The sequence below is a fragment of the Anastrepha ludens genome, chromosome 2 (genome assembly GCF_028408465.1).
Source record: "Anastrepha ludens isolate Willacy chromosome 2, idAnaLude1.1, whole genome shotgun sequence".
NCBI classification, from domain to species: domain Eukaryota; kingdom Metazoa; phylum Arthropoda; class Insecta; order Diptera; family Tephritidae; genus Anastrepha; species Anastrepha ludens.
In genome coordinates, this window is record NC_071498.1 from 80958982 (window position 1) to 80981710 (window position 22729).

The following is a 22729-nucleotide window of genomic DNA, read 5'->3' on the forward strand; positions in this document are numbered from 1 at the left end:
CCAAGCGCCAAATACAGGCACACCATCTTTCGAATTTTTCATCTACATGTGTGGTGGTGGCATATTTCATTCCGCCGGTGTCGGATATCGTAGCAAGGGTGACGTTTACAGAAGAGGCAGCATTAAAAGTAGGCCGGCTACCCGCATCTGCAGTTGTGCACCTCCTATGGCGAAGATGAATTATTCTCCTATCTCGTATTTACCATAGAATAATAAAAATTGTTCCTTTTATCATATTTCACTAAATGGTTGCTTGAAATGCACCAAATTTGCGCATGATACATTAGATTTGAAATTAATGCGGATAAAAAGGAACGTAAAATTCATAGAAGGACAAAGTTTACAGCAATTTAAGAATGCTCACAAAGTGAATGGGGTTTTTTCTTATTGGCTAGACGAATACTTAAAAATGCAGAGTCCCTCCTGATTATCGATAAACAAACGCATTCGCAGAGAATAACAGTTTGGCCTTTCTCTAAGTAATTGAAAAACTTTATTATCACAGCACGAAAATTTTAATATACAATTTTACAAATGTTCGCACTATTTATAAGGCACCCAAGGTGTAACCAATTAAAAAGGTCATAAATTTAGTTCGGAAAATTACTTTTATTCAATTCAAAGTAAAAACTGTGAAAAAATAATACAAAATTAAGAATCAATTTACTTTTGCTCGATATGACCACCTTTTGCCTTGACTATGGCCGAATCGCAAGCGGCCTGAATGTGACTTGCAGGTATTTTGGCCCACCCGCGGACAATGGCTTTTTTCAGCGCCTCGAGACTGGTGAATCTTTTAGTTCGAACTGTGCTCTCCAAAATGGCCCAAAGAGAATAATCCATCGGATTCACGTCTTGGGAATTTGACAGCCAGTGTGTCGACGTTATGAAGTTCGGAACGCTTTTTTAGCCATTCTTGGTTCACTCGAGCTTTGTGAGACGGTGCCGAGTCCTGTTGACACGTCCATGGTGTGCTATCGAAATGTTTGTCTGCCCACGGCTTCAAAGCAACCTCCAAAATACTTTCCCGATAATATTTTGCATTTACCTTGATGCCAGACTCGATGAAAATGATTGTAGAGCGCTCATCTGCCGTTACAGCGCCCCAAACTATTACCTGTTCTCGTATGAACGATCCGTCAAATAAACCCTTTCGCTTTGGAAGTTTACGAATTGCTCAATTTTAAAAATTTTCTTATCAGAAAACACAATGTTCGGAAATTGACCACTTTCGGCCAAGCGAAGCAACTCCTTTGCTCTCTCAAGTCTGACTTGTTGCTGCTTTGGTGTGATATCATGCTCCTTTTGGATCTTGTAAGGCTTAGAGATCATTTTTCAGTATGCGCGGGATGCTACGGTCAGATATTTTCAGTTTTTTCGCCATTTGATTGGCACTTTGTCGGGGATTTCCCTCAAGTCGCTTCTTCACTTTTTGAATCATTTCACGTGCCGTTGCAGTCTTTTGATGACCACCTCCAGACGTTTCGCGATGCTACCAGTATCATTATAAGGAGTAAAGGTGCGATAAACAAAAACTGTATTCACTTTAAGGTGCCCGAGCTCACGAACAATCGGTGGTTGTGATTTTCCAGCCAAATAAAATGCAATCACACTATTACACTCTTTTCGCAGACGTTTCGCTTAAAAACGCTATATTTTCGGAGTATTCGAACTCAAGAACTTACCTCGCAAACGAACTGCAAGTTTTCGCTAAATTTTAAATGGCAGGTACATTTTAAATAGGAGTAAAAAATTTTGCTGGCATTATACATACGAAATTTCACTTTGCACTGAAATGAAATTTGTATGGATTTTGACAGCCATTTCATGTCAAAAGCGAACTTAGTGGAGGGCTTCAGGTTTGGAATGAAGCCGAATCTTATCACCGAGATTGTAATTTCAAAACGGCATGTCGCGAGACAGTGAAATAATGTACGCATAGAGCCGTTTTTCGGCGCCGTGATAACGAAGTTGGAAAAAACCATTAGTCTACTTTTCTCATTTTTCTTTCAACTAAAATTTCTCACACAAAGGCCCTTGTTTTATTGAGTATGAGCCTATGTGAGTGTTTAAACTTAGTATAGCTAGAAAGCAAATTCAAATTTCAGGCGAATATTTCAGTGCAGCATCTTTTGCGCTTTCCAGTTAATTTAAGTTATGTTAAACTTAGTTTCAAAACTCACTACTATTTGAAAAATAGCCGCAATTCCCTAATTTAATGACTAGATTTGACACTATGGTATACTGCAAGGGAATTCGTACAATGGCCTGTCCGTTCGCGTAATCCTACATGACTAAGCCTGAATGTTTCTTGATACTCCTTGTTGTTCGTTACAAAGAAAGCTAGGCATGATACAACTGAATTGCTTCGACAAGTACGCGGAGAGTTAAAAGGCCTTGACATTTTTTTTTTATTATTTATACTGATGGATAACGCTCTACAGTATTTTGTCGTACTCATCAAAAGTTAATGGAAGGTAACCGCAATACTTATGAATATTAAACAAGAAAACATCTCAACCTTTAATCTTTATGACTTCCTTGACACCTTATTCGCAAGCAAGCAGTGATATCCTTGCAACGAACTTTTTTGAGTTTTTCCACTTAGCTGTAAAACAGCTTAATTGTGGATTTTTTGTTTCAAATAAACTGCCATAACTTACTCATGTCCTTCTTAAATGGTACGAGACAGAAAAATTATATGAATAGGAAGTATTGTTTGCATTCATTTTTTTTTTCTTGGACCATATCTTAATTAGGAACGGAGTTCTTGGACTCTCAAGTGATATAGTTTTAAATAAAAAAATATACAATATATTAAAATGCAAATATAATGCGCGTATGTGTCACATTTGTTTACGTTCTTCAAGCGTAGTTTTCAAAACTACAAAAAACATAAACAAACTTCAACGCATTCGTACAAAGAAAATACAAACATAAAAACTTAGCAAATTACATGATAAAAAAGAATTCGAGCATTTATAATTTAGGCAAACAATATTTAAGAAAAAACAATATAATCAATACTTAGTCGACAAGCCTATATTTTTTCTCACAGCATTCAGTCTTCTTGGCATGGATTCGACCAGCTTCTTGCTTGTTAAATGATCTTATTTCTTCCACTTTTCTTTAATGGCATCTTCTAGGTCTTTCTTGTTTCCAATAACATGCTTTTTCAGTTGGTTTGCCAAATGAGCCCACAGACGCTCAATTACATTGATGTCTGGAGATTGTGGAAGTGTTTCAAGTACTTTAGGGCAGTTGAATGATACATAAGCCCTAATCGGGCATCGAGTGCCTATGCTAGGGATCGTTGTCTTTATAGTACAGAATATTGCCCTTAATTCCCAACGGTTCAGCACTTCGGACCAAATTTGTTTTCATAATTGTTAGGTATTGTTTGTGGTCCATATTGCCGTTAATGAAGCACAAATTTCCAGTATCAGCAACGGGCATACAACCCCACCTCCATGTTTAACTGTCGGACGTAAGTGTTTAACCGCCGTTAGCCATTGTTTGACCTTTGTTGTTGCCTCGCTGCAGATGCTCTGAATCTGAGGGATTGTTTTGGCGACTATGGTCAACACAATGTCGTCTTTGCACTTCCTCGGCATTGGGAGTTGCAGTATCCCTTCATATAGTACATTCCATAAGATCGGGCCCAGTACAGACCCCTGCAATACTCCGCCCGTCACTGCATATCTCTTAGGACCCTCATCTGTATTGCACAGAAGTACTCTTTCCAACAGATAACTGTTCATAACCCGTACTAAGTATGCTGGCGTTTTTTTTTCTACAAGAGCCTTTATAATATGGGGCCAGTATGCCGAGTTGAAGGCGTTCTTGACATCCAGAGTGACAACTTCACAGTATTCTTTATCACCATGCATCCACCTGTCACCCTCAATAGCCTTGCTTGCAATGTTTGTCACCCTCCTGGCGGCATCGATGGTTGAACGACCTTTTCGGAAACCAAACTGACGTTCGGATAGTTCAGCCGACACTTTCTCCAGATGCTGTTCCAGGCGCGTGCAGATTAGTTTCTCCAAGATTTTACCCATAGTATCTATCATGCAGAGTGGCCGATAAGAATTTGGGTCACCCGTTGGCTTATTTGGTTTCTGGACTAGGACTAGTTTTTGCTTTTTCCATACTTTCGGAAACAAACCTTCATTTATACACTTGGTGAAGTGTTCTGCAAAAGGCTTGTCATGTATGTATGTATGTATGTAAGTACATTCGTGCGCAATGTTGATATATATGTACATCCATGTGTGGATATGTTTCTTAGAGTGCATCACTCTGCGTACAAAAAAAATCGGTTCTGCTTTTCCATCGGAATCGTACAATTTATTATAATTTAATACTTCCACCATAGTGTTTCGGAAAAATGTAAATATTTACGTGAGCTCAACTTCTTTGAGAGTATCACCAAAGAATTTTGCTATTTACACAATTGACTTCACGCACTGCAACCAAACTAAAATCTGACGCTACAAACCTGAATTATTTCGTTCTAGAGATCGTGATTGTAAAAAACATCGATACTATCGATATTCGATTGTTTTCTAGCTCTAATGCCGACTGATGTCATAAATTGAGTGTGACCAGAAAGACACAATGGAAATGTAGGCCTATGCCTTCAGACCTAGTTAAAATCAGTAATTTTTCAAACCCACCTGGTCGTCCACCGCTCCAACGCAAACTCTTGTCGTATCGATCGATCAAATGTGGTACTTGATATTGGGGTTGATACTGATTGTGAAGTTGTTGTTGATAGTACTGCTGCTGCAGTAATTGCTGCTGTATTTGATGCTGTTGTTGCGCTCGGCGATGGCTTTTATTGGTCATCGAGTAGGCGTGATGTGTACGCACATATTTATCATCAACCTGAAATTTGTATTATTATTTTTATTTATATTTTTACAACGTTAAACTTAAGTAGCAATTGGAACTTCAATTATTAAATATAAAGTAAAATGAGGTACACTGGGGAAAAAGGTCGTTCAGTACGTTCAGCAATATTGTGCAAAGTAATGAACCAAAACAGAAGGTTTGAAGACCCGGGTGTTTTCCTGTAAAAACAAAGGTACCGATCTGGTGACTGACATCCAGAGCGAGCTTAAATTATGAAGGGACAACTTCTCGCACTTGACAGCTGCGCATGAGACAGATAATATGATACCCCACTCGTTGACGACGGAACTGTCATTCCGCTACCCGACCATAGCGAGGTGAGAATAGTGATAACACGGCTAAAGAGCCGCGAGAACCGAACTACCGGCTGAGCTAGTCAAACATCTATATTTTGAACTTTTTTGATGCGTGCAGCTTGCAGAGAAATTCTAAAATCTGTGCCAATTACTGCGGGATTAGTCTTTTAAATATCGAATATAAGGTTTTAGACAATATTTTATAAGAGTGTACAATTATTGGCGTATGTCGATGCTATTTATATCGCTCACACTATGATACCCATAATAATAGACCAGACTAGACTGACCACCTCGCGCTTGTATGACGTAAAAACCACAACTATCCAATAACAGTATGTAACTGGAAAAAAATGTGTCTTTATATATATATGTAAATATATAATTGGCGCGTACACCTTTTTGGAGCGAACACCGAACGGCAGATATTTTTATGAGGAGCTTTTCCACGTCAAAAATACACTCGGAGGTTTGCTATGGCCTGCCGAGCAGCGACCGGTTTAGAAAAAAAACTTTTTCTTCATTTTGGTGTTTCGCCGAGATTTGAACCTGCGTTCTCTCTCAATTCCAAATGGTAGTCACGCACCAATCCACCGCCGTAGCTGTGTCTTTACTTTTATTTACTAATAAATTTCCACCAAAGACACATCCAGGATTTGCAGGTTTTGGGTTTGAGAGAATTATGAGCTGTTGGCACTGTGTGCTTGATGAAAATTGTGTTCAAACTGTAATATGTTTGTTTCATTCTTCTGTATGTATTTACTCGTATATCTAATTTTAGACGCCGGCAGCTAATTAAGTTGTCTCGATATTTACAAGTTGCAAAACATTGCCATCGATAAGAATACAATAACAAAAGAGAAAAAATCATGTAAATGAATACTTTGGGCACCATTTAATATTAAAATGCATGCAAACCCAACACAAACACACTGTGAAATATGGGTTGGGGTTTTAATATTTGTATGGGAGTTGACAAGTGTTTTGGCAGATGATTGCGCTTAAACAGTCCAGCGGTAGAAAACCCAAAAATAAGTGGCGGTGGAAACGTTTTAGTAGAGAAGGAAAAGCATATTGAGAGAAAATGCGCAGGACCGTTAAAAAAACAAGTTATAATAATCATCTCAAATTTTTATTAATAAAGTGAAGTTTATATGAAACCAATGCAATTATTTAGCTCCCTTAAACTTGCTCCAAAACTCAAGAGCGAATAAAAATGCATACTCGAAATTTGCTTAAATGGTCAGATCAAGGAGCTCAATGAAAGTTTGTTAAATCTTTCTAAATTTTGAATACAATATAATTTATACTTTTTTCACGAAAAATGAAGAATATTAAAAACAAAGCTACTACTAGCCGCATGCCAGACATTATTTAAAAAATAAAAACTAAAGGCCCAATAACAGCTCTAAAGCAGCATATAGGGCTGCGAATAAAGTTTTGTAGGTTAAGCCTTACGAATGGATGCAAGCGCTCCAACCCTGACCCTGGGGAACCAGCAAGTGGTAGCAGAAAAAGAGCATGTTCCATTGTGCTTTTGGAGGGACCAAGAGTAAAATTATTATCTGTGTGCTGGAGGGAGAGATGACTGGCGCGCTTTGCTGAGCTCGGCAGCTACTGTGCCAATTAAGGGACTGACAACTAAACGCCATTCTGCATATTTCATGCATATTTTTGTGTTTTAACTGAAAAGTATTTTGCTTTAGACATAATACCAGTAAGCAGATACAATAAATTATTGATAAAATGAATTATAGACCATTCCAAACTACTTTTATTATGCACTTCCTTAATTTCCCATATCATGGATTACTTTATTGAGAATCTCTTAACATCCAATATAAAACTGCCAACTTACCTTCTTGCCATTTATGAGCCACGTGATGTGCGGTGCGGGGAAAGCACGGGTCGTATTGCACAAAGCAAATAATTTTTCGCCGATGATAAATGGCATTCGCTTCCGGAATTTTATTATGGGCGGTCCAGTTTGCGGCACTAAAATTTTGACATTGGACCGCAATTATTATGAATCAAGCTCGTTAATATTTGTATTTGTGTATGTGTGCATGCATGTGTGTTTGTGTTTTTACAATATCTCAACTTACAAAATACTGACAACAATTCATCTACAGACGCCTTGGTGTAAATGGGTGCGTCCGTTGAAACCTCGCAGAAGAATTGTCCCGACAAATCAAAGTCAACATTTTTCAATGTCACCTGCGTCTCGTTGGAATTCTCCCACTGTTAAATATTCAAATGAAATGATTTCAATTAATGTAAGCTCCGAAGAGTTTAAATAAGTGTGTATGTTTGTATGTCACTATCTCGTTAATTTTAATAATATAGTAGTGTAATTTACTTTTAATAATGTGGTGGAAGAATAAAAAATTAACACTGGGGAATACGTAAGCAAATTTGTATTTTGAGGTCAATTAACATATGTAATATTTAATAAAAACACTACTTCTTTCTTTTCGATGGGGAAGAGTGCTCAGAACACAAGCAATCGTTGATTATTTGAATCAAAATATCATTTCCGAAGCTAAAATATGGTGTCAGAACCGATCTACCTGATTGATATAAAAATGTAGACAAAACAAACTCTAAATCTGAACAATCCAATCGGGCTGAGGAGCGACCCAACTTTTGTCTTCTCTTTCCATATTTAGTATTTTATTTTATTCAAATTTAAGTTATGAGGTAAAACTTTTACCATATTTTCTTCCTTCTAATTAATTACACGTTTTTGTATTATAATGGTCGAATATTTAAATAAAAGAGTATTTGGAATAAAAGTAACACGAAAAATAGTATACCAATTTTTGGTTTTGCTGAAAATGGGGTTATATAGAGAAGAAATAAAAGTGCAGAAAAAATAGAGAGTGTAAAATTTACTGCGACTTCCATGCAGGAGTTAAAGAGTCAAACATATATTTAAATATATATTTAAGTCAAAGGTGAATTAAGATGAAGTCCATCAAAAAGTATGATAATACAAAATCAACAATTTAAATGGTATATAAAGGGTTTTTCAATAAGGGCGGGTAGATGTAGAAATGGAATAAAATGGCGTTTGCTGTGTGGCACGTAGCGCCGTTCTGCTGGAACCACATGTCGTCTAGGTCCATATGGTTCAATATGGGCCATAAGAAATTGGAAGGGCCACCACGTCTACCGAAAAATGGGCGCAATGTGCGCAACGTTTGCGTTAATGAACACTCATTTTGATAATAAAGTTTTATCATTTGAACGCGCTGTTCAATCGTGTAACTTGCCATGATGATTTGGCATAAACAACTGAATAATAAACAAAAGATTTGACAGATGTCACCAAAACAAAATGGCTGCAACAGGGCGCCAAAATCGATCCGCGCCAATTGAAAAACCCTTTATTAGAATTTTCAATCAATAATAATTCAAGTGCTAAAAAATATAACTTTTATGAGAAGCTTTTTTAAGAAAAGCATTCGTAGATGTATCCATGCCTGCCATGAGCACTCTTTTCTATCAATTGGTGTTTTAAGCCTGGAGTTTTGAGCCTGAGCACTACTGAATGGTAGTCACACACAAACCTATTCGACTGCGGCAGCCGCGAAAGGAACCTTAATCTGGAATTTATTTTTACCAGAAACGGTCAGTTGGGTGCGCTTAATAAAAATACAATAAAATTATCCAATTCATTTTCCTCGCGCATATATATGTATAATACATATATATATATATATATATATAATTGGCGCGCACACCCGTTTTAGGGTGTTTGGCCGAGCTCCTCCTCCTATTTGTGGTGTGCGTCTTGATGTTGTTCCACAAATGAAGGGACCTACAGTTTCAAGCCGACTCCGAACGGCAGATATTTTTATGAAGAGCTTTTTCATGGAAGAAATACACTCGGAGATTTGCCATTGCCTGACGAGGGGCGACCGCTATTCGAAAAATGGTTTTATTAATTTTGGTTTCACCGAGATTCGAACCAACGTTCTATCTGTGAATTCCGAATGGTAATCACGTACCAACCCATTCAGCTATGGTTGCCGCCGTATATTAAATCTTATTTTATGATTTTCTTAGCCCCAAAGTCCAAAAATAGGAAATTTTCCATTCAGCGCACTCTAGCAGTTTTTGGCGAAACAAATTTCTGGTTAAAATTCCTCGATTCCGAAAATCGCCAAAATTACGTTTTGGTGGTGAAAATATTTGCAGCAACTTCAAACTGAAAAAAATTCATTCATCCATTCTTCAAAATAAAAAAACTGATTATGTTCTCCAGTAGGTGAATGTCTTGTGAAGAAAGAGCATTCAAATATACGGACAAAAATCAATCATCAGTGATAGTTTTTATTTCATAGACCACATCACCCTATAATTTCGTCCATGTACTTCACTTTTTATTTAACACGTTCCTTGTCCCAATACAAAAATGCAAAATTGACCGACAAGTCCAATATTTCACAACGTAAACATGTCATATAATCGGTTCTCGTCAATATTACGTTGCTGGCACTTTGTTGATAATGAAGCTCCGAGGGATCAAAACGAACGTCTATACAAAATAAAACCACTTTTGGACCTTGTTATCAATAACTGGAAGAGCTTACTAACACCTGGTGAATGTATCGTCATCGACGAGTCGATGATGCCGTTTAGAGGCAGGATATCATTCCGTCAATACAACCCATCAAAAGTTCATAAATACGGCTTGAAAATCTATAAGCTGTGCACAAAAGAGGGTTTTGTCTGGAATTATGATATTTACATAGGGCTTGACCCCGAGATTGCTGATTTGGATAAGCCTGGGAGTGTCGTAATAAGAAATAATTAAAAATAATTTGTGATTTTTTTTTTCGTACCAGCACGTCCAGTGCAGAAACTGTACAGTTCCGTTACGTCCAGTCGAATAATTTGCTTTAGAAGTTTCATATACCCCCTGACGCACATATGTCTCAGGAACATATCAGTGCTTATCAGGCGCACGTTTCCTGAACCATATGTGGCTCAGCGGACAGGGAACGTGTTAAGATATGAAATTTGCACTTTTGCCCAAGGGGGCTCTTGCGTAGGCAACCATATAACCTAACCTAACCCAGGACCAGTTTTTTCGGTGCTAAAGGTGCCGTATAATGATTTTAATTCATCGATGCATTCTTGTCTTGTTAATCCACATTCACGATTTCGTTCTAAGAGCGTATATGGTAGAATATGTCAAAGTTTTCAATAGTTTCCAACTCAAGGCGAGAAATGTAAATAGCAGCCCTCGTATAATATCGTTCGCGTATCGCTCATGCAAGTTCGTGTCAGTAGCAGTCAGTGCTTTCCAGCTTAGTATAATTCCTGGCCACCAAATGTGGCATTACAGGTACAATTACCGAACGACTATATTCAAATTTGTAAATACTACTATGGTCAATAGCCGCACTATACGCTGCCGTTTCATTGACCGTTGCGACTTCATAGTTTTAATTAAGCTAATCAAATATTTAATATCCGCGTTTATAAGTTCATAGACGTATACATGCCTCATGATACTCGTATACGAGTATGAATCAAATATTGCGCTTGAGTTTCATGTGCTTGCCCTATTCTCTACAACTCCCAGCAGACTTGTCCAAAGAAAAGCTTATAAACCGTCCCATATGGTCCTCTGAACGCAATAAATAAATACAAGCACAAGAACAAAGTTTAATACACATACGCGTACACACCTCCCACTTCTCACAGCAACATGCCCGATTCGCACTTTTCTATTGAGTGATTATCAAACTTTAATACAACTTTGTATCACTTCCTCTGTACACTTTACGGAATTGCTTTCGGTTCCCCATAGCCATTTTCTCCATTTCATACTATCTTAACTGATGTATTTGTACATACATATATAAATGTAATTAATACAAATACAAGGTTGCGCAAAATTAATCATAATTTGTTTTGCTAAATAACTGTTTTACTAAATACCAAAAAAAAATATATATATATTTTGGGCGATGGGAGTTTTTAGTTGTACCATAATGAGCACCATTGCTCGTCTGTTTGTATACAGCAGCTGTCTAGTTTACAAGTATCAAATATGATTGACGTACGACACCATTTGCAAAAATTGTACATTTTCCGACAGGATGGCTAATTTTGCGCCACCTTGCGTAGTATGAATATAATTTTGTATTCATAAGCATTTACGGAAAATATTTTTTTTTTCTATTTCAACCAGAAAATCAACCTTAAACACTTCGCAAAACAATTTTAACTATGCTCACATCTTTGTGATATTTGTAAAATTATAAGTAAATAAAAGTAATTATTAATATTTGAATAATTTCATGAATACTGATTCCTCTTGATTTTAATATTTTTCATTATGATTCCAGAATAATATGCACTTGCGAATGTCGACTGGCAGTAGAAATACGACTATTGGGCGGTTATCGATTATCTTTTGCTATTGGGAACGTCGATCGCTCGGAGATCAGCGACTGGGAACAGTTTTCATGCACAAAGGTTACTAGTAAAATAATGGGGAAAAAGTAAGATATTTGCATTTAAAATTATAGAAAATTAAAAAAAAAAAACCAGTCTAACGGTTAGACGCGATAGAAGTGAAATCTTCCGTAAAACAAACTGAGAGAGAATGAAACGAAAGCAGCATTAGGAGCGGGATAATTATAGATTCATTATAATATTGCTATAAAGTTCATATTTTATTTTCTTCATTTTATTATTATTCATCCTCAATGTTTTCAATTTCAACAAATGATACGAGTGGCTTATGATAGCTAAAATATGATACAAATGCTTTGGTTTCGATGTTGTCAACATATCTTTGAAATACCGCGTCAATTGTTGTGTTTGATCGTTTTGTCGATTTAATGCGATTGTTACACATTTTTAAATTGAATGTTGTATTGAGGAAGTCAATTGAAGGAGCCGCTGTGTCCAATGCAAAATTTACGTTAAAATCGCCACTTAAAATCATTGGAACTTTATCGTAATCTTTTCTAAGTATCCGCGATATTTCTGGTGTATACTTTATTTTTTCCTGGTGTATACTTTATTTTTTCTGTCGATATTCACGACACTTTTCTGCATTATTTTTCGGCATAATTGCGGTAAATATTTAAAAATGAAAATATTTACGAATATAAAAATACGGACGCAATACAGCACACGTGGTTGCTATTACAAGCGTCGTAACGCGTATATTACACAGACGTACTAACATACACTCAAACATTCGTAGGACGCATGGTCTAAGGAAGTATTAGGTAGTGTAGTATAGGTATACATAATGCCTTCTCGCTCACCGTGGCTCCGTAATACGCAGGCGCGCACACATACGTACGAGCATACATACAAACATACATACGTATGACGCTTGAACTAAACACCAAAGCAAGTAATAGGCAGTGTAGTATACATACTACAATACTCACTATACTAGCGTGGCTCAGCAGTACGCAGCTACACACATATACGTATATCAACATATAACGCTTCGTAGTGTCGCTTTTTCGTTTCATCGAGTCTCAAATCATTCCCAACGATTCTAAAGAAGTTTTCACTTCAAAAATTAAATTAAATGTGTACTACAGAACTAAAGAGGTGAGCAATAAAAAAAACTTCCGCGCCTGGTATTCCAATTTTCCAAATTTAATTTTTGCTTTTCTCTTCTCTCCTTCAGCCTATTTAAAGGTTGTCCTGTCTTAACAAACGTGCTCTTCTAAAACTTTAAACACCACAATTAACACCAAGGAAACGGTAGATGAGCCAAATGCGATATTGCTCTGGTTTTCTGCACCTATTTCGTATGATCCTTGAGCACAGAGTCTTAGAGCCACTGATAATTTTAGAGTTGTAGGAATTAATGTATTCCGTACACTTGCGTGCAATTTGCTATCCAAAATTGTATGGAAGTACGTAAACGCAGATTTTCGCAAACGAAATTTCTAAAGCAACTTTTGAAAATTACACACATCTGTTTCTCCAGGTCCAGAGAATGGGATGCATCTCTTAACTTCCTCCTGAATTGCACCAACTCTATCAACTACCACTTTCATCTTCACTCTCATCACCAAACCACAGCTCAATCTATAATATCTAATCTAATAAAAAGTAAATCAAAAATCAGTAAAATGAATAAAAATTAAAAAAATCGACTCAATCGACACTAGTCAATATTATTCTTCTGCCTGTTGGCCCAAGACTCGTCTGATTTTTTTTACTTTACTTTTGACTGCCACCTAATTTAAATTTTTCTCAACATAAACAGAAAGTCTTATATAATCTAGACTGTATGACCATTGAGTAACTGGCTCTGGTAACGAATATTTTGAAATTCTACCCTAAATGGCGGTGTTGTGCACTCAATTAGCAATGCGATATTGAGACCAGTTTTGAACTACTGCCTTCGGTTTTTTTTTTCTTCATTTAATTTTCATTCAACGTTTATAAAAATATACATAGCTCATTCTACAACAAATGTCATATAAATAAAATTTTGAAATTTTGTACAACATTCCTGAAAACCCGACAATGTTCCATCAAAAATTAAAAAAAAAGAACAAAAATCGGACGCGCAGTTTTATACTCCTTTAAAGTATGTTGCCTTTGAACAGGGGCGCCTTTGCAATTGCACTTAGTTCGGTACTTTTATCGAGAAGTTCAGTAGTTTTGAGCATAAACTTACATATGACGTTTTTACCCTCGGGTTTTATTTGTTCCCTTCTCTGCAAATTGAAAAATTCATCTCGCCCAAAAGATCACATTAACTTGTGAAAATTTTCATGCGCTGATTTATTATCGATTATCGGCGACAGGAGTGCATTATCAACTTACTTCTCAGCAGTACACTTAGCCCCTGTGGACCGATGGCATTACGAGTTTCAATGCTTCGGTCGATCCTTGCAGGATGAATTTCGTGAAGTCCTGAAAGAAAGTTGTTCCGCCTGAAACAATTGATGCTGAGCGTTAATTGATATGACAAGATCGTCATGTGGCACATCGCGGGATAGATACATCCTTGGACATTAGTGAGACCAGCGTACATTCAATATTGCATGAAGATTTGTTCTCTTGGATAGCGCATAGTATGACAATTGCCAAAAAAAGATCGCATGTGGATTGGTGCAAAGAAATGTTGAATAATTTTAGACGGGGCTGTTCAAATCAGGTATGTGTGCAATCTTCGTATAATAAAGTGCGGTCGATGAGTAAGTGATAAGATAGAGTTACAATCTCGAACAAATATTATTTTGTATAGGGGGTACTGGGAGGGTACACATCGTCCTCTCGAATAATAAAGGCGATCAAAGATGGTTTTGCTATAATATAAAGAGTAAACGGCGCAGAGTGCTCCGGATTTATATAAACAGTGGTCCAAAATGGGCAAATGGATAAATTTGGCTACAATTTGTTTGCAGTGGGCTGGACTACGCTCTCCTCTCTTTGATTTTTGATCACTATTATCCTTAACGGTATTTTCCATATAAAAAATTTCGTGCATGCGTTTTATGGAACGAACGTGCAGCTCGGTCGGTGAAAGCCAAACTATTTGCAGTTGTGTAAGCTGTTTCTTCAATGATCCTTGCTAAATTGAATGTGTCCAAAAAGCTGTATTGAGTACGCGCTACGTTCATTGAGCTTTGTAAACCAATTCTTACCTATCAATATTGATTGCTTTTGATTCATCTAAATTCTTTGTAAGAGGATCGATCACTCCTCTCGCTTTCATTTGTTTATAACATCATCAAAGGCTGTATTGACTACTCATTTCGTTTGGAAATAATTAATTGTAATATACCACAGTGTAATCTTCGTAGCTCTTTACCTTTCTAAGGTGATAAATATAAAACAAAATTTTCGCGTAATACTCCTCTTTAAATGAATATAATTCAACCTCGGATATTTTTAATTGTTTTATATTCTATATAATATTTTAGGTATTTAAATCTTGTCCGATAGTTATTTTACATATCGTTGGAATTAGTCTGTAAGAAGTTTGTGCTCACAGACTAAATAAATAAATAAACTAAATAATTGCCATTTTGACTGATCATTTTTTTTTTTTTTGGTAAAGCGATTATTCCATTAGTGCTTCTAGATATTCTCAGTTTCTTCTGGCTTTGCGGGTCTATTTTGAATTTAACTTCACACGATTAAAAGAGTTATGCAGATACAGAAAAAATTAATTAATATACTCGTATGTACTTAGGGGGCGAAACCAGAACTATTAGTAAAGGCATCAAATTTATCAAAGTTGTAAAATGTCTGCCGTTGCCAGGAAATATCACGACTACGCTACTGTTTCACAATTCTGAGCGATGTAATTGAATTGCTTAATTCAATCTCATAATGTGCTATTCGTCTACATTCCCACCAGACACACCTCATTTGCTTACTTCGGGTCAATGTCGACTTTGCTACCAGTTGGGTACTTCCGCATGCTTCGTCCACAATTTCTCTCCTACATTATTGTGGTATGTGAGACATTTGTTTACCACATTTTTTAGCGATTATTCGCTTTTAAAGATTCTCGGGATATTTGGCACTTTTGAAATATTGTGACTAATTCTACACCTATGTCCGCTTTCCACAATTCTTTCCATGATTTCATTGACTCTTTACATGACTGGTTGGAATTTGCGTAACAGAAGAAAATTAAATTGTTAGGAAAATATTATAAATCTTCACATCTTATGTTCAAACCCAACAAATTTTCATATAATTTTTTTCGAGAATGAAGCCATATATCGTGAATTTATTATGGAACTGATAGACTAGCAAATATACACCTGTGTTCACAATAATAGCAGCGCGGCATATTGCAAAGTTTGAACTATTTATTTATTTTACAACACAAACCAAATAACTTAAAGTTTAAAACTTTGTTCAAAATTAGAAAAAATCAACTAGCTTTTCAGATCATTTCAAATCTTTTTATCAAAATTGATAGAAAAGTTTCGGGTACGTAGTTTTGTAGCCCATTAAATTTTGTTGTAATAAAGAGTAAGTTTCAAAAGGCCCAAAGATCGCTTTCATTTCGGAAAACTTTTTTGGCTGGCGGTCTTGTGGATTTTGTTCATATAAAAAATGGCAAGTATTCATTATGTGAGTATTAAAGAAATGCATAACACCCTTATCATATACGTTACCAAAAATCAATACGAATTTAAGAAACTTGAAACTTTCGCACTAATATACCAAAATTCACGAGGTACAAAATTGCAAGCCCAGAATTTTACTAAATATTCTGAGTAAAAAGTTAGACTTTTAATAAAAATCTGTTGATTTGTTTTTTTAATAATAAATAAATACACATATAAGTATATGAATTAAAAAAAATAAAAGAAATTAAACTAAAAATAAATAAATAGCCAACATTTTGCGTCAAATTTGTCGCGTTACTATTTTTGTGCACTTAGGTGTATGTATTTTCTACAAATGATTGAAATTGGTGGCACTTTCTTTACATTTTTTGTTCTTTTAGAAATACTTTTACGAGTATAAAACTATTCAGGGGAAGAATAGGCTGTTCAAGAATATGGTAACCACAAATATTGAGGAAACGAATCCACTTCTCAGCAACAAAGTGAACCAAAATTAACTTAATTTACATACGAAATGTGAAACCACACAAAGTTAGTATTTTATATTCTTCTCATATTCAAATTGTTCGGTTTTGTATAGTGGCCGATGGAAACTTGAAAATTGGGTGCTAGGTAGCTGGAAAATCAGCATATTTCTTAACGGTATAAATATGAATATTATTTAATTTGTTTGATAATTGGAATTAAGAAGTTGTATTTTATTACTTAAGCCTTATACTTTTGGACACTGTACCAGACAGTTTCTTTGAATCTGGGGTCAGTAAAATTCTAATTTTGTAAACGTATGACAGTCCTTTGTAAGAGTATTCAGTTCATTAAGTGTTTAGTTCAAAGGTCTCCGGAATTCCAAGTTTCGTGATGTACGAGTAAGGCGTGTTGTTCAGTGTGATTGTCAACAAAAGAAAAGCAGCTGAAAGCAACTTCCGAGTTTCTTTACTTTGGTTCTTTCTTAGTTGCATGCACTTGTAGAAGCTTGCACAAGTGTGTCAGAAGTATTATTAACAGGGAGTCGAATTTTGAATCCTGTAACTTTCTGTATTTTTATTTATTTATTTAATAATTTTGCACACAGCTTTATGTTTTCTTCAACGCCTTTAACACTTTAACTTCAACTTCAAGAAATATATGAATTGTTGTACCTACATGGGAATTGTGCTGCCAATGATACTACATCTACAAACTTATTTCGGCTATAGCGCCTTCACTTCTGCTCGCTATTTTTGGGCTCTGTTCGCTTGACGAAAAATTTGCATATGAAAGCAACAAAAAAAGTTTTCGAGCAAGATTCGCCGCTAGCCAGGTTATGCCTCGTAAAACTGGTGTAACTCACTACTTTCTAAGCTGTCAAATCTTGATTGTGATATGAGATACCTTTCTTTAGGTCGCGTTCATACAGAGATTTAGTTGTTTCAACTTTGCGAATTCTCTCTTGGCGTTCCTCGTCATTTTCATATACCTTCCAATTGTAAGTTAAAGCTACAAATGTTTCCCCTGAACGCGTACGAACGCGGTTTTATAAATACACGTGAAGTGCTTCCACACACATATAAAAATTGGCCGCTCTTTTCCAGCGCTACCAATATACATATGTATATTTACTCGTATTTATATCAGTTGTTTCATCTATTAGCCACTTGCTAACGCTTGGCAAATCGAAGGCACCTTATGTTTCGCTATGTAATGGTATAATAACTTGCCCAAATGCTTTACCTGGTTGAACAATGTGCGATTTCCATGCACCTCGCTACAAACAGAACGGATGTTTAACGGGATAATTAAAACCTTGTCCCAACTATGTCAATCTAAATATAAAGATTTTGGAATGACGTTGTTTGTCAACTATTCGGCGGATATTCGAGCGGGTTTGTACATACAAATGTTTGGCGCCCCCACCCTTGTATGTACAATAATTCAAAGCGCGGACATAATGGTACAACATAACAAAGCAAATGCGTAGGGATTTGTTAGCAATTACCGAAACATCTTCAACTAATCCAGGGCTTTAATACTAGAAAGAGTAGGGTGCGTTTAATTGGGTAGCAGGTTGTTTCTGTAAATAAAGTAAGATGTACCTACTAAAAATGAAATGCGAGTGCATGTGTTGGTAGGTGGCTATAAAATTGTATGTATAAACTATTACGCAAATATATATGTATGTATATAAGTAAAAACTCGAGTGCCGAATAAACAGGAATTTAAAAGGAAATGTATACTCACATCGATTTCACCGCCTCCAATGGACGTATTCCGGAATGGCGGATTCCGTCCGTTTATGAATTCAAAGAATTTACCCTTGTCAACTTTGAGCCACGTCACCTGCAATTGATGGAAAAAATGTCAAAATTTAATACAAGTCAGCTCAAATCTTATAGCTGAGCAGTGACGCAAAGTTTTTTGTTTAGATACAATCACTAAAACGGGGAAAGAGTGAGCGATCTTTCTGCATACACATTAATTTGTGTGTACATACATACACATATAGACAACTTAAATATAGCATATCCTGTTTCATTTTCTTTGTTAAGTTTTTGATTGAAAGGAGATTGAGTAAAATGTCAAAGTTTCTATGCACAGCTTTACAATTTCGAATTGACGAGATTGATAAGTTCGACAGTGGCAATATGAGAATTGAATTAGCAAATAGCCAGCGGTGGTGATGGCATATATTATATGTACATACAATAAAATAGGTTAGACAATTGAATATAAAAATAAGTGAACCACTTTCGGAATTATCTCACGCCTGAACAATCCATTAATATAGGAACTAGAAGTACTTCTCAACATAAAAATGGAATGAAAATTATTGATTCGTTTTCTAAAAGAGCAAATAAATATGTGTATTATTCTTTTATTTCTTATTAATAACACTTCCCGTTGCTTTAATTACATAAATTTCATACAAAATACTCCGTGATTGCGAGTACAGCAGACTCAGCATATCTTCAATGCGATTTTTATAACATTTTTGCTGATGTAAAAGAAAAAGTTAAATTTTAATATAAGCGAATGGTTTTTGTGTTGCTTATTTTAAATCTCCATGCATAGAAGAAGCCTGCTGTGTATCAGATAGCTCTAGATTATCCTATCAAATTGAAATTATCGACCTTGGTAGGGTAATTGACTCTATATTCCCTTCACAAAGGCACCATTGCAAAGTAATATTCTGTACTTGCTTTTATTCGACGTTCCAGTCCAGCCTTTACAGATCTGTATATTCTAAGGACAGTATGTATATGGTATATCTCTCGAATGCGTTCTAAGCTAGAATATGCTGTTATTTCACTTTAGTAGATTTGAACGTGTCCAGAAAGATTTTGCCCGCTATGCTTCGAGTTCTTTGGGTTTTACTGATCTAATTTCATCCCATAAAATCGAGGATTATTTTCTCATTCACTTTTACTTTGATGAGTGGAGCAATTGAGTCTCTATCTTTACCAGAAAAACTTTGTTTCAATGTTGTTCAGTGAAGCTCAAGGAATTGTGATATTTTATGGTTGGGCTTTGCTTGATTTCTACAGGGTAGTGCATAATCAATCCCCCTATCGGAAGGTTTACAATTTTTGCAAATGGCGTCATATTTGATACGTGAAAACTAAAGAGCTGCAGTATACAAACGGACAAACAATGAAGCGCTCAAAGGCCTAAATCAAGATTTCCATTACTCAAAATAATTCTTTGTTTACTTGGTGAAAAAGTTATTCAAAAACCAAAATGATTATTAATTTTGGGCCTCCTTTTAGTAATATTAGAGAATTCAATTCGCTTTAAAATCTAATTCGCCTTAATTTTTATTCCAGAAGTATTTTTTTTAAAATGTTACTAAATGATTTATTGAACTAATTTCTATTTCTCTAATTTTCTTTCTTTGTAAGCTGTAAGCTACATCATTTAAATTAAAAAAAAGGAATAGAAACAATAAAAATTAAAAATAAGTTCGAAACAATATTCTCAAGTTATGCTCCTTTAGCTTAGCTGTGGCCCTATAGCCAACACTTGCAAAACTAATTGGGTTTGAGATAAAGCGTTTTTCAGTAAGAGCGCTTCAACTTTTTTTTTTGAATAAAACACAAACGGTTTGACTTTTTTAACTAATTTTTTTTTATTATACATTTAAGTATGAAATTCGATTTCTTTTGCATGACCACCGCGTGCACGTTTTACGAAGTCCAATCGTTGAACCCAATTTTCGACCACTCTTTTGCATAAATCGGCCGAAATTCCAGCAATTTCGCGTTCAATATTGGCTCTGAGCTCACAAATCGTCGCCGGCTTGTTGCTGTAGACCAATGACTTCACATAACCCCAAAGAAAATAGTCTAGAGGCGTCAAATCACACGAGCGCGGCGTCCATTCGACCGGTCTATTTCTGGAAATAATGCGCTCATCGAACTTACTCTTCAACAAATCAATTGTAGCGTGTGCTGTGTGGCTTGTGGCCCCGTCCTGTTGAAATCACATGTCGTCTAAGTCCATACCATTCAATTGCGGCCAAAAATAATCGTTTATCATGTCGCGGTATCGATTTCCATTCACAGTTCACAGTTCGTTCTCGTCAACGAAAAAATATGGGCCAATTACGCCGCCGGCATGTAAACCGCACCAAACAGTAATTTTTTCGGGATGCAACGGTGCCTCATGAATCACGTGTGGATTGCTTTCTGCCCAGTAACGCATATTTTGCTTGTTGACAAAGCCATTGAGCCAAAAGTGAGCTTCATCACTGAAGATGATTTTTCGACTTTAAACTTTCTTAACAGAACACGTTATAATAAAATTCAATGATTTGCAAGCGTTGCTCAAGTGTGTAGCGTTCCATGATGAAATGTATACTAATGAAGTTTACAAATGACAAGCGAAAAATAAAAAATATTGCGTCGTTCGCCCTCCCTTTCGGAAAGAAGTTGAAGCGCACCTATTGAAAAACGCCTTATTAGATTAGAGTAGAATAATACATTTTTAATAGATTTTCTCTTTTTACTCTATTACAATGTTAATACTATATACAGTTTTATCGTTCAAAGGACCGGTGACACTGATTAGAGTGGTCAAAACTTTCATTTACTTTGCTGCATAGATCCACTTGGGCCACTTTTTTCATTTTCATTTCGTTATTTAATCATGCTGCTGGCTGTAGATAAGAGTATAGTCTTTTAAGCTTATCGGATTTTATACAATAGTATGTATATTATACATTATATAGGGCGGGTCGATTTAAAAATCGCTCATTGCTCTGAGAAAATCGTATTCTAGGGATCAAGATAAGAAACTAAGGAATCATACCTCTAAAACGAATTCTGATGTCCCCCAATTTGGGGGATGCCCAATTTTTGGCCTTTACATGAAAAAATCAGCTAAATGGCTAAGTTTTTTCTTTATTTTTATTTATTTATAATAACATCTATTTTTTCTCTTAAAAAATTTAATTAGGTAGAACATATGTGAATGAAAAAATTAATTTAAGTGAGTTATAGAAAAGAAACTAAAAAGTTCGACCCAAATTGGGGGACATCAGAATTCGTTTTAGGGGTATGGTTCCTTCGGCAAAGTTTCTTATTTTGATCCCTAGAATATGATTTTAACAGAGCAATGGGCGATTTTTTTGCCTCCCCTCAAAAGACACTAAAAGTTCGACCCAAATTAGGGGACATCAGAATTCGTTTTAGAGGTATGGTTCCTTCGGTAAAGTTTCTAATTTTGATCCCTAGAATATGATTTTCACAGAGCAATGGGCGATTTTTTTGCCTCCCCACAAATCGTCCCGGCCTAATATATATATAATATATGTATAATGATTCACAATAATTAACATTTATAAAATTATAATTTATAAAAGGCAAGTGTTACTTAAGCATTACAAATAAATATACTCAGTACCTTGAAAAGCAAGAAGTAGAAAATTAGAACTAAAAGTTTAGATATTTAAGTATTTAAACACATCTAATTTAAAGAGACCTTCCTTCTGAATGGATTTAATAGAAATCGGCAAAGAATTCCATATTTTAGCAACTCTAACAAAGCACATTCCAGAGGTTACAAAATAAAATTGTGTTAACTGCGGTTTGATTTACAGGTTCTAACTGACTGCGCAAATTTAAATATTTTAAAAAAGTATTTCGAGTTTTTTTCATGAATCAATTTATGCAAAAATAAAAGGTTACGTCACTCTTAGAAGACAGACAGGCTGAAGTTTAGTATTTAACAGGTATATTGGGAAATATGATCAAATTTTCTATTGGAAAATAATGAAATTGTAAGTAGTTGGCAACCCGAATTCCTACTTAGTTCCTTTCTTACTTCATTTCTTTTTACTTGCATAGATTTAAGTTTAGTGTGTAATAAAACGTTGAAAGGAACATACCGTTTTTTCCTTCAATCTGGTTTTTTGTCCTACAAAGGTTATGGGCCCAGATGAGG

At 35.7% G+C, this 22729-nt stretch overlaps 1 protein-coding gene across 1 annotated transcript in view; it reads right to left on the reverse strand.

Moving 5' to 3' along the window:
• Positions 1-22729, reverse strand: part of LOC128868323 (uncharacterized) — a 212621-nt gene that overhangs the window by 123692 nt on the left and 66200 nt on the right. Inside the window, exons 3-6 of the mRNA XM_054110332.1 lie at positions 18530-18628; positions 7319-7454; positions 7072-7208; positions 4680-4890 (exon numbers count right to left, since the gene is read on the reverse strand). Coding sequence (XP_053966307.1) covers positions 4680-4890; positions 7072-7208; positions 7319-7454; positions 18530-18628 — 583 coding nt within the window. The remainder of the gene's footprint in view (positions 1-4679; positions 4891-7071; positions 7209-7318; positions 7455-18529; positions 18629-22729) is intronic.